At 36.9% G+C, this 14126-nt stretch overlaps 1 protein-coding gene across 1 annotated transcript in view; it reads right to left on the bottom strand.

Annotated features, from left to right (window-relative positions):
- The window catches only part of SHC3 (SHC adaptor protein 3), a 206523-nt gene that overhangs the window by 23913 nt on the left and 168484 nt on the right, over positions 1-14126 (bottom strand). The window contains exons 5-6 of the mRNA XM_088470053.1: positions 9133-9252; positions 4096-4149 (exon numbers count right to left, since the gene is read on the bottom strand). Of these exons, the coding sequence (XP_088326179.1) occupies positions 4096-4149; positions 9133-9252 (174 nt within the window). The remainder of the gene's footprint in view (positions 1-4095; positions 4150-9132; positions 9253-14126) is intronic.

Below are 14126 nucleotides of genomic sequence, written 5' to 3'. Positions count from 1 at the left end.
CATGGCCTGAAAATTATCAGACTCGGTGGTCCATCACTCTGATATGGTAGTTGCAGATGACCAAATGCCTGCTGACCATATTTACAAAACTGCCCGACAATTTCAACTTGTCAGTCACCAGGGCCAGTTTTCAGCCAAAATTACAAGATCATTGAGCTATTTCATGGCAATATCACTGCTTTGTGCTTAGCATTTTTTTTCTGGTCTTCATGCTCATTTATATATACAAACTTCTGAAAATTATACTAGTTTTCAGAAGTGGCATAAAGCATCTGCTGTGGAGCCTGGACCTAGTTAAAAATACTACACCTCAGAAGCATTTACAGAATGTATTAATAGAACTACTTATGTAATTTATATTAGCCTCTTATTTTTAAGCAGCAATTAGCATTACAATATTAGCAGCTTAATCTATTCCTCTATGCCTCTATCAGATTTACAAGGAGGTTATTTGGCTGAGATCATGGCCAACAGATTTAGGGGCATATTTACCTATAAATATTTGAGGGATATCCTCCAAAAACATGACCTGGATGTATGTAAAAGCAGCTTCCATATGCTTCTATGGGGCTAACTAAAATGCCAAACTTACTCCGGTACCTAAAAACATCTTCAGATGGCTTTAGCCATCGTAGTCTATGGGCTACACTTCACAACATTTTTTAAAACCAAATGGGACGCAAGTGTATGTAATGTGTGCCTGGCGTAAACCAGTTGAATATGCTACTGTTGCCAACCAGAGCACATCTTGAGTTTTGCAGAAGAGTGGAAATACTGTATGTTCAACTTTTAAAATCATAAATCATACTCATTTTGTGGTCAACTTTATATCAACTCCACAGTTTGTGAGAAAGAAAGAAGACGTAATTGATATCGGAGCTTCTAGAGATTGCAGGTAAAGATTACATGTCATTACTAGCAAAGCTAGAAAATCACTCAACCGTTGGTAAAATAATTGTGGTGGAATCTCAGGTTCCCACTGCAGACGATTTTTCACAATGGGATCATCTTTTGTGCAGCTGAGATCAGACAATTCTCTCTAAAGAAGGAGTTGCTTTTGGTGGACATCTCAAGACAATTTAAGTAAAGTTTTATTCTTTGCAAGAATTAAATTGGAAAGATTGTTTCACAAATGCATAAAACACTGGATGGTGAACCACATTCAGGAATAATATTATTAATTTAGAAACTGGCAGGTTTCTGACTACTACAAAATGTTTTAGAGGTTTCAGCATTCAAGGTACTGTAGCTCAGAAGAGAACTGGACAGACAATACGTAGTGACAAAAGTTCTTAAGTTTTGCATTAAGTCTCTGAAATCTTACACTTGTCAATACTTACCGCTGGTGTATATTCCAGGTTGTTATGAGGTAAATGTAGATTTATTGAGTGTGAGCAATTAAACATGCACAAATGGAATCTGACTTAGTTTTCAGCCAGGGCCACATTAAGGCTTGTGGGGGCCCCAGGTTTACTAAATTGTGGGAGCCCCCACCAATAAAATGTTCCCCCACTCACAGACCTGTCGCCACCACCACCGCTATACCCCTCGGCCGCAAGGCCAGCCCCTCGCCCACACACCTGCCACAGTTATACCCATTATTAGCAGTGTCAGAGCTTAGTACATCATGTGCAGTGTGAGGGCCCCTGTGCGACCCTCCCTTCCTCCCCAGTATAATTCGGCCCTGACTTCAGGTATCTAGTCGGGGTCTGACAACTGTGAATTTAATAGAACCACCCAAAAATTGCAAAGTGAACATATTTAGTGATTTAATACATGAAGGTAATGGGGACAGGTACCATGACTAATAAATAAACCTTCCAGATTTGCTACATCATTCCTATAACTCAGCTGCTCATTTTAGGGTAGAAAGTGAAAGTGATTGTGATCTGCCCATTAAGGCCTCAAAAGCTGTTTTTTCCTTTGTAGAAGCACAGAGTGATAGACAAGCAAGAACAAAAATACACCCTAATCTTCAAGTTATGAATTTAGAGCATGGAAATTGAGCGGAGCAATTTATCAGACCAAGATCCTCAAAGGGCATAGTGCAAACTCTTCTAAGAACGAAAAAAGATTTAACCTCAATGGCTTTATCTCCTTCAGTGTCGGCCATTTTGTATTTTCTCCTTGTCACTCTACAAAAAACATTTCAAATGATGGACTTTGAAGTGTCAGATTTTAGTCCTTTCACCCGGTACTAGGGGCTTTGTATCCATTAGTCATAAGATTACTCCTTATGCGCATTTATTGGAAGCAGGAATTTGAGAGCTATCATTGAAGATTAATTTGCTAATGGAGCTCAATACTGCCCAGAGGGTAAGTAAGCTGCAAACTATAGCAGCTGTCCTTACACTAAATACATAGTTCTAAACAGAGGTGTAACACTGCCTGACCATGCAGCACCAGCCTCCAATCTTCCCGGGAACACATCTGCTCTCAGAGGAGCAAATTGGACATCTCTTCTGAGCATGTGTGAGTCTGCCACATACATGGAGGATCCCCTGCACATGCACCAGACCAGCTCATTCTAGGAGGTGGCCCCAGCTGTGCCCTTCTGAGCGCAAATGTGGGGCCCTGGGAGCAGGGCCGTAGCTAGGGTAGTGCGGCCGATGCCATCGCACAGGGCACCACAGGTCAGGGGGCGCTGTTTGGGCCTGTCAAATTTCTGTTTATTATCATTCATGCTTGTAGCTTCCTCTTATTTCATCCCCAGCATCTCCTGGCCTCCCCTATCTCTTTCCTGGCCCTTCCCCATGAAGCCATGGCCCTTTTTTGGGGGCGCCAATGCTCTTTCTGGCACAGGGCACCAAAAAGTCTAGTTACGGCTCTGCCTGGGAGGCTAACCAGTCACTGGCTCCATAGCAGCTGCACCCCATGATGTAGTTATAGTTCTGTCACTGGTTCTAAGAATAATGCCATAAATAATTCCAAAATGTCATGTTAATGAAGAACGTATTAAGCTAGTAAGCTATACAGACCTAAAAAACGATCTTGCATCTTGTTTAAATGTTAAAAGATTACTTTTAATCTAAATCAGAACAATTGACTCAATTTGGAGGCTGGGGGGCGTAAGTGGTGGATTGGCAGATTCCTTGTCAATTTTGAGCATCTGGATTACTGAAGCAATATCTATAGTATATTCTTCTCAAGACCAGCTCTTACCTGCAGGGAGGAATGTGCAGAGTGCAAAAGGAGTGACCAGTTATTTGTGTTTGATAGGCAATTACATTTTCAAGGCTGTAAATTGATCATTTTAAAATTCTTTTTTCACTCCCAATCGTCTTTCTATAAGAACGAAGAATGAAACTCAATTTGGGGCCAAAAGTACTACAGGCTGTCCATAATGTTAAATAAATAATGCCTGTATTCATATATTGTCCTTCCCCTTGATGCTCTACAGCACTAACCCCTAATGCTCTGCATTACTTAGCCATCATTTTCTTGCAACATAACAATAAACATATATGTAGAGCTAACTTTTTTTACAATAATAACTGCACCTAATACATTCATCAGCAATCATTCTTTGTTTCATTAATCACTAAATGTAGCATCCCAGAAAACTATGGGACTTTTCACTTCTAGTAGTAACTTTTGAGTATGGTGCGTACACACGGTACGATAAAAATGCACGATATGAACAATAACGATATCGTTCATATCATTATCGATCAGATCGTTCATTTTTTGGTGCCTTTCAACCCACAATCGACAAGCAATGCGCGGGCATGTATGGACGATAACGATATCGTCCATAGGAACCTGCGATCGTTGTTGGTGGGTTGGTGGTGTGCTGGATGAACGATAACGATCATGCAGCACACTGGGAAGGTGCAGGGCGATCAGTCAGTGATATCGTTATCGCTGACTAATCGTGCCATGTGTACGTACCATTATGCTACAGAATCCAGTCAACTCACCATCTGTAATCACAATGTAGGCAAAGCTGTGGCTGCTATGATGAATTTGAACATATTAATATAATATATTAACTAAAAAAAGTAAATGACAGGCCAAGTGACATATCATACATACCCTGCAAGTAAATATAACGATTTGTCATAAATTGAGATTAAAAAATATCTAAGTACCTACCGGGTCACCACCAGATGCAAATGAAATTGACTGCATATGATGATTTGCTATGATCTGAATTTGGATTAAAAAAAAAGTTACATATAGAATTAATGTTATGAGTTGTTTAATACTGACAAGTCCTAATGCACCTAACACAGTGAAGGTTGTTTATGAAGTACTCTCAATTCACAGCTTAAAAAGCTGCTTTTATACTGATGCATCAAAATAGTTCACTTAGTGAAAATTAATTTGCGCCCCTTCTCTGCATTCTCAGAAGACAACCAATAAGTGTGCGGAGAGGCAAAATCTTAAGAGGTGCACTATATAAAGTCACAAACAATAAGGTAATGTTTTCATTGCGGCAATCTTGTTCCAGAAATAATGGTCTGTAATTAATGTGTCCAAAATAAATTCAAATGTAGTCCTCAGTAGAGGTATTATGCAAAAATAATGTAAAATAAAATAAAATTAGTTAGGAACAATATTTCATCCTCCTTCACACCTCATGTAGAAAATGGAATTGGTGGAGGTCCCACAGAGGTACAGCAGGAAAAAAGGGAGATCAGATATGGTCACCCAGAGATGTTATAGAATAACACCCCACCTCCCAAAAAACCACCACTGTGGAAAATATGAAAATGAGCAGATGCTCAAATAAGTGCTTACATAAGGTCAGTGTGGAATATTCCCATAAAGGTTTCTTTAACCATATATTGAAATAAGAATTCCCCAGAGATGACAAAAACACACCACCTATATATGAGATTATGGCAGATGCTCACACTATAGTTTACATGTCAACAGCTGTTGCAGGCATACAAAGGTTTCTTTAATCCATCGGATACCACCGTTCACAGGAAACTCATATAGAAAAAGAGCTTTCTCATAGTGTAGATTATCCAAAATGAAATACAATTTAATAAAAACATACAGTAAAAAAGGAGTATTAAACCTCCGTATCAGATAGATGTTAAACAAAAATTGGTAGGTTAATTGGCTCCCCCAAAAAAATTAACCCTAGTGTGTATGCGTGTGTGCATGTGATAGATATGTAGATTGTAAGCTCCATTGGGGCAGGGACTGATGTGAATGGACAAATATTCTTTGGACAGTAAAGAGCTGCGGAATATGTGTGCGCTATATAAATAACTGGTAATAAATTAATAACAGAATCTGACATAACTGGAACCAGCAACAGAGATGGATATGGGTATTCTGCAACTGGAAATGTTCTGGACTGTTATTGGTATCTGGAAGGTAAACAATCCCCTACTCACTCCTCCGTTAAGTTTCGACACTATGGTGTCTTTTTCAAATATATTTTATTAATATAATAATGATTATAAAATTATCTATATTATAGATTATATATATTTATTTTATTATAATTATATTATTTATAATAATTATATTATTTAAATATATTATTCATTATTTTCATATATTATACAGGTATATTAATATTTATAATTATAATATAATATTTTGGACCCATTAATTATGAACCATTATTTCTGGAACAAGATTGGCGAAAGAAAATATTACCTTATTATTTGTGATTTCTTGTACCTGTATTCTGCAAGATTTGGTGACTTTTTTGTTAATTTCATGCTACCTTTGTGCTATATTTTACAGTGCACTATACAAAGTATAAACATCACATCAAACTTAAAACCTTTTACCACTGTAGAACCACATTTAAAATTCCAAAAAGTATAAGTGTGCTAACAATTTTATATTTTTTTTGTTGATGTAGAAACATGTACATTTTTGAAGAAATTAGCTGCACTATTTTAAAATGACAAATTTTTGTTCATTTGTTTTTCAAAGTAATTCAAGTAATTGAAAGAACTATGAAAATCTAAAAAAAATTTAATATTGTAACTTGTTTTGCCAATTGTCAGCAATCATATGTTATGGGTTAAAATTATATTGAATCACAGCAAATGCCAACTGCCAAGACATTTTCAACTTTATTTCTTTCTACTGATGAACTTAATGTAACTGTCACCGTCACTTCAGATGATGTAGTTAACATTGGTGACTGGTTCTATGTTGAATATGATGGAAAGAGTTACCCAGGTGAGATCAAGGACATCAGAGAAGGTGAATACTTAGTGAGCACAATGGAGCAAGCTGGCAGCAACTGTAAATGACCATCATCACCAGATTAAATATTTTATACATCTTCACAGCTAATCAGGAAGATAAACAGGTCTACATTGATTAACTCATGTGGATTTTATAGGTTAGTGTAATTTTATCAGAGCCTTTTGACTGGTGACATAAATGTAACTTGAGTCACATTCGTATGTAACATGAGTCACCTGTCAAAATTAAAGTATAGTTTGGTTAACATTCAGGTTTTTTGGTTGTGTGTCAATTAGGGTCTTATAAGTATAACAATGACATATTTTTAAAATGTTGAATTTCATATTCATTTTTGGGTATGGTGCATTTAAACTAAAAATTAACATGAAATGTAACATGAGTCACATGGAATGATTATTTTTTTTATGATAAAATGGTCAAAGTCAATGCTCATTTTTAGAGTAAAACAAAAGATTAAGATAGTCCATAGAGTATGTGAAAGCAAAACTGATCATAAGTAAATTTAGATTAGAAATGGTAAATACAGATAGTGGATAAAAATGGAAATACCAAAATTCACCACTTAATAAGGAGCTGGGCCACTATGGTGGCACTAAATCTACCACTGCCTGGAATTATGCTGGAAGGATGCAGCACCAATCTTACACAAGAAAGTCTCCAAACTGGTGGGTAACATAGTCTTATTGTTCCAGAATAACCTATTTAGGTGTGATTAAATTCAGATTTAGTGTCTGAGAAGGCTGTGACATATGGATAACTTTACATGTTCTCTGTGGATAGGGGCATTGTCACCTGGTAAGACACCAGTCCCTTAAGCAAAGGCTGCAACATTGGGTGCAAGATGATTAAACAGTGCCAATGAGTAGCGACAAACATGGACCTTGCCTTCTAAGCGAGTGACTGCACTCTAACCATTCAATGAAAATTCACCATTCCCAGAAAGAGGGGCTTGTCTTTCCCATTTTCCGGCAGGGACGAGCCCAGGATCCAGATTCCTGGACTCTTACATGACCAGCACCCGGCTAGGCTGCGGAAAGCTTCAGCTCCCACAGTCTGACCAAAGGAGCAATCATCTCGGTCATCGGTCACGATGGTTACAATACTGAACCCAGCCTGCAATGTCGGCCCAGCACTGCAATTGCATTGTGTGCAGCTCTGCAAATCCGCCCATCACTGAATCAGGCCCTTAGTTAGTAAATAAAGCACAGTAAAGGCTGTAATAGATTTGAAACGTTGGAGTCAGAGAGTTTATCCTTATTGAGCTATAATATAACTCCAAAATATGGACACTTCTGAAGTCAACAGGGTTTATTTATGTCAATAAGCGGAATTGCCAAAAGGTAGACAACTTAGGTGTTGCCACCATAAACGGGAAAAAAAAATATTGGAAACATAATTAAAACATACCTCTAAAAATCTGCTTCTTGATAATCAGTCCACATACCATAAAGGGGGCCATAATGTGGGTGTGACTTGGTCACGATTGAGCATGTTACTTGCTTCTGAAGCCCAATGTCACCTCTAGAGATATGCCCTAAAAAAAGCCAGGAAAGCGGTACTCAGCAGCTCACCTCTACCTTGTCCGTTATAGGTAAAGTAGGACAGGACAGTTTATTTGCCTGACATATACTATACAGGTTGAGTCTCCCATATCCAAAATGCTTGGGACCAGGGGTATTTTGGATAACGGAATATTCCGTATTTTGGAATAATAGCATATCATAATGAAATATCTTGGGAATGGAACCCCAATATACACACAGAATGCATATATGTGTTATATGCACCTTATACACACAGCCTGCAGGTCATTTTATACAATATTTTCAATAATTTTGTGGCTCAAGCAAAGTTTGTGTACATACATTAAATAAATTTATGTTTCATTTACACCCTATACACACAGCCTGGAGGTAATTTTATACCATATTTTTAATAATTTGTGCCTTAAAGTTTGTGTACATTGAACCATCAAAAATCAAAGGTTTTATTATCTCAGTCATGCCAAAATTATTCCGTAATTCGGAATATTCCGTATTTCGGAATATTTGGATATGGGAGACTCAACCTGTATCAGACAGAAGAATATTTAAGTAAAGATCAGATTGCAATGTACGGTAGTTGCTGCTCCAGAACTTTGGGAATTGGAGAGAGATACCAATGAGTCATTGGTCATTGAAGTTTTACTGGGAACCAGATATGACGCAAGATAGAGATCACCGCCTACATCAGGAGTGGGGGAACCTTTTTTCTGCCGAGGGCCATTTTGATATATATAACATTATTCGCGGGCCTGGTGTAGGCCACATCCCTTCCGTGTGATGTCACACAGGGGAGGGGCCACAATCGCCGGTGATTACAGCAATGAGGATGCTCCGGGAGTTATACGGGCAACGGTGTGACTGTCTGAAGCGTCCTAAGGACACTGCTGCATAGATTTTGGCTGCAGGGTGCTATTATAGGAACCCTGCTAGCCAAATGAGGCTAGCAGAAAAAAGCTCTGAGAACCAGACCGAATGATCCCGGGGGTCTTATACATCCCTGGGTCTGAGGTTCTACATCCCTGGCCTACATGATCATTTCATGTATTGAAAGCAGACATGCTAGATATATAACTTTCAAGTAGCATTCACAAATATAAAAATAAAAGTTCTGTGTAAAAAAATAAACCCACCAATTTGAATACATTCTTTTGATCCCACGTATGCTATTAAGTGTATTATTTGTAAATACCATAGAACCATAGAATGTTTTTATATATTAATTGTGTGTTTTAGTTAATGTGTAGATCATGCATAAGTCTCCCTCCTCTGATTATGCTTATTTAAAGGTCATACAATATTATTGTGGATAAGAAGTTATACATTTACCAAGTATCCTCATTGTCATTTTCCATAGGTTTAACATAAAGTAGAGTAGCAAAACATGGTAACATGATCATACCTGTTTTGAATCTGGTGTCATCATGTTTAGGCTGGTAGTAGATATGTTCAGCGTTATACACATTCCTGCAAACTGGAGGTTGCTCTTTCCCAGGATGCTAGAGAGGATTTTATTTGCTGGCTGGAAAATCAGAAGCAAACTAAACTGATCACAATGCAAAGTAAAATGTATTAATACCAGTCATGCTACAAAACCTAGGGCCTGATTCAGAGATTTACGCAATGCCGATATTTACGCAGAGTGAGCTATTTTTAGCCATTGTGCATGCGTGAAAGCCGTACTGCGCATGCACAGCAATTGGCTTGTGAATATGCTTATACAGGGGATTCACTGGCAAATTAGGTTGCAGGTAGTCAGCGTTTGGGAGAGGTAACAGGGAGTGTTTATGCAAACACAGGCATGTCTGACCATTTAAGCTCCATTACATGGGTATGCATAAATTAGTCATTGCCGCTGTGTTTGAGACAGGTCAGACTTGACTCAAAACCTGCGTAGCTGCTCGATCTGCGTCGATGTTCCTGATGTTTATGCTGTCGTACGTCGTCGGACGGCTACAAGAAGGCAGCAGTGAGTGTCCCTATGCTTATCACTCAGACGTCCCTTGCACTTGTGAACTGTAAGAGATTGCAGTTGCGATTGCATTAGCGTTAATCTCTGAATCAGGCCCTTAGACTGAAATCATCAAACTTCAAACACTATATAAGTCACTATAAAAGTTATAAACGCTAAAAAGGAGGCTACCAGAAAAACAGCATTGGATGGGGTGTGGTATGATATGTCGACATTCATATTGTTGACATTCATCATGTCAACATGAGAATGATAGCACAGTTAAAATTACATCGATCATGTCAACATTCATCATGTAAACAGTGGTGAAATGTCAACATATCGTTCCTGGTGGCCCAGCGGTGACTTGCTGCACCATATGGCCTTCAGGTCCCGGCAGTCCTCTGGTGTTCGTGTAAGTATAATTCTGCTATCCCTAACACCAAACCTCCCTTTAGTGCCTAACCCTAACCCTCCCTTTCCCCACAGCCTAACTCTACCTCCCCCTGCAGCCTAACCCTAACCTCCCCCCCTATCTGCAGCCTAACCTCCCACTGCAGATTAATCCTCCGGGTGCTCCCACACTCCAAAAACATACTGGTAGGTTAATTGGCTCCCAACAGAAATGAACCCTAGTGTGTAAGTGTGTGACTATGTGGTAGAGACTATACATTTTAAGCTCCACTGAGGCAGGGACTGATGTGAATGGCCAAATATTCTCTGTAAAGCGTGGCGGAATATGTGTGTGCTATATAAATAACAGGTAATAAATAAATAAACCCGCCTGCCCGCAGCCTAACCCTAATGTTGACATTCTGACAATGTCAACATTCATATGTCAACGTTGTGAGCATGTCCACACGTTTACAATATAAACATCATAACTGTCAAGTTATGATTGTGGACATTGTCATTGCCGAACTTTTGACTACATCCCCTTTGGATAGTTGTATCAAGTCTCATTGGTGCTCTAAATTACAGCCAGGACTACAGTGTCTAAAACTGCAATTTTAAGGATTATTTAAGGTATAATTGCCTTATCTATTTTAAATACTCTTGTATACATCTAAGCTCCCCTGAGTGTGGACCATTCTGTGTCTGTTTTTGCTTTTTTATCTAATTTGTTTTATATATATATATATATATATATATAATATATATATATAAAGTTATCAGCGCGTCATCCATCACCTCTGCAGCTCTTTTTTTCAGATCATGCTAGTGGGGAGCAACAATTATGGATAGAGATAAGTTTCTTGGATAAGCATGGCAACTTTTATATGATGAAAGAACTTACACCATGTTAAGTAATCATCAAACATCAAAAGTAGATTAGATATGAATAAACTATTAATACAAGGATTAAAGGATGGTGTTAAAAATAAAGAAGAATATGAATATTTAAAAAATTATTCCCCTAAGATGGCTACCTTTATTTTCTACCCATAAAAGCCTAGACAACCCCTCAGGCCACACAATCATATTGGGGATCGGGTCCAGGTTATCCGTGTCTGATAATAAATATAAAAAAATATGTGTAAAAGATCTGAGATTATATATAAAAGATTCTACTGAAACTTGAAAACATTTGAATATAGTATTTTGAATGGGATGAGATATATAATTGGTTTTTGGTTGATGCAGAATTGCTATATACAAGCATTCCACATGATAAGGACATCAAAACAGTAGAAATATAGTTGGAAAATGACCCAGAATTAGATAGTAATCGAAAATTATTTATTTTAACATGTATGAGGTTTATTCTGAAAAATAATAAATTTTGAGTTCCAAGGCATGTATTTTAACCAGAAATATAGGACTGCTATGGGGACCCACTTTGCTCCGTGTCTAGGTCACTTGTATGGAGGGGTATGGGAAGTAAAAATATATTTTTAATAATAATCCTTTTATAAATAACAAAATTATTTAAGATATTTGTCAGTAATGTAATTATAATATGGGAGGGATCTAAAGAAGATTTTATTTTTTTTTAGTCTCTAAGTGCAGTAATAAATGTAATTTATAGTTTACCTCAAACTTCCAACCCCATTCATTTTTGGATCTTATTCTAGATACTTCAGACTGGGTAGCATGAGATAAAATAAAAATGTATACATGTTAAAAAAAAAAGTATACAGCAATAGCTATATCCATTACGGAAGCTGTCACTTAGAGTCTTGGATATAAATATTCCCTTCTACTAAATGATGAGGGTAAGGAGACATTATTCTACACTTGAGAAATTTGCCAAACACGGTTAGTTCTATTGATCCAGTTTCCAGGAGAGGAGATACCCATATAGAGTAATAAAAGAGAGAAAAATAAGAGCAAGTAATTTTGACCATGGCAATGTCTTGATATACAAAGAGAATATTAAAATAAAAATAAATATATTGCATTTGTTGTTAGTTATAATACAAGGATAAACAAATAAAATCGATTATATCAATATTGTATTTGTTTGTATTGTCATCAAGAAACATTCCAATTCTCAGACTGAAAATAAAAGAAAGGTAAATACACTGTATGATTACTGGCAAGCTAAATTTGTTATATGCATGATAGCATGTGGTTGTGGCAAGAAGTATGTAGGGAAGACAAGTGTCAAGTAAAATTCTGCATCTTGGAACACGTGAAATATAAAAAAATTAAATCTTAATCAGTGTCCACTGACATTTTAGGGAATGTCAAAACTATAAGAATTTTTCATTTAAGGGCACTGAAAATGTCCTAATAGATGAAAGAGAGGAAGATAGACTACTTGCTAAATGAGACTCATAATGGATCTAGATTTTAAATACTCTGATCTCTCCAGGATTAAAAGAGACATGTAATATTGTCCATTTTCTACAACTAGTGAATTGTTTACAAATTTTATATTGGGTATTTTGAAATGTAAACATCTATATAAGTACTTGTCTTCTGATGTTAGTTGATACTTACCTCATAAGTTAAAAGATATTTTAACATTATAAATTATTATTGTGGAATATATTTGTTTTTTAATATATATTGTAAGGGAGTTTATTAAAATTTTCTGTGTAATCTGGTGTATATATGTAGTTTCTATTTAAATTTTTTATTATTTGTTATAAGACTGCTGCATACTTACCTACGTTTGAAAAAGCATTTCAGGGAGATTGTGAAAGCAGCACCTATGAGCGCGTGTTACAGTGGGCGTGTCCTGATAAATCTGAGAGGCGTGTCCTAAACATGACTTACATCCAAATGTAAACCAGCCCAGAAGCAGTTAGTAAGATCTGTATGGTGATGAAAACACACTGATACTTTTCAGAAATTCATAGGGATCATTGTGCCTTATAATAACCAATGCAAGGAAATGACACTAATGATCCCATTGGAATGTATATATCTCTATTTTTTAATATAACAGCTTCATAATGGGGGTAAGGATGAAATGAGGGAGATTGCTAGACTCTTCAGGGAGACAGGGAGATTGCTACTATTTCAGGGAGTCTCCCTGACAATGAGGGAGAGTTGGCAAGTATGGACTGCTGCCATACAGACTCAAGAAAAATGGCATCTATAAAATCATTCTGACAATTTATTATTATTTTTATGAGCTATGCACAGGATACTTCAATATATTCCTATAAGAGAATATTGTTGAAATAATTTTAAAACTGTCCTATATATAGTATTATCATAATCTGGCTCTGCATTTATGGTTTATAAATATATTAACGGTCTGGTACACAATATTAATATTGTCCATTTTGTTATAAAATATGTAAATAAAAAACATACACATAATTTGAGCTTCTCAAAGTCATCTGACTGATTCAGTAATCTGCTATTTTTACCTGCATCTTCACACAAATGTAAGAAAGTGATATTATCGCACCACTAGCAAATATATTCTTTTAACCTCACATTTGCATAGTATGAGTCACACATCTTAGTTAAATGATGCCAGGCTTTCATCAGCTTTGCAAATAAACCAAGACTTACCAGATGGTCTTCATTCTATGCATTTATCCATATACTTTTATGTCACAAAATATTTTTGCATCACTAACTTTGCATAAAGGAAAATAGTGTATTTGCACAGTTTGCATTGCAGCATATGCTGACAATTTCCAGGAATATTTGTAAATATTCTTGTCAATCATTTCTGTGCTTACACAATCCATTATATTCTTCCAAAACCTGTTATCCTTGCATGGCATTCTGGAAGATCAACATTCACCATTAACCAGGGCGGGTGGAACTGAAAGGGACCTTGGAGCCAGTTACACAGTACCAGTTGAGAAAAAAGACGAGAGGCTTCTGGGGCCTACATCTTTACCACGCCACTATGCTTATTTCATTCTAATCTCTGGTAGGAGTCTGGACTCTATATACCCCATAATGTTTATGTATTTGTTACTTTTTATTTATCTGCTGTTTGTTGTATATGAGCCTGATTCAGAGTTGTACGC

This window comes from Taudactylus pleione, unplaced genomic scaffold (genome assembly GCF_031769625.1).
Source record: "Taudactylus pleione unplaced genomic scaffold, aTauple2 ptg000095l, whole genome shotgun sequence".
NCBI classification, from domain to species: domain Eukaryota; kingdom Metazoa; phylum Chordata; class Amphibia; order Anura; family Myobatrachidae; genus Taudactylus; species Taudactylus pleione.
Note: the sequence above shows the minus strand (reverse complement) of the source record. Positions and strands in the feature narration are given on the sequence as shown.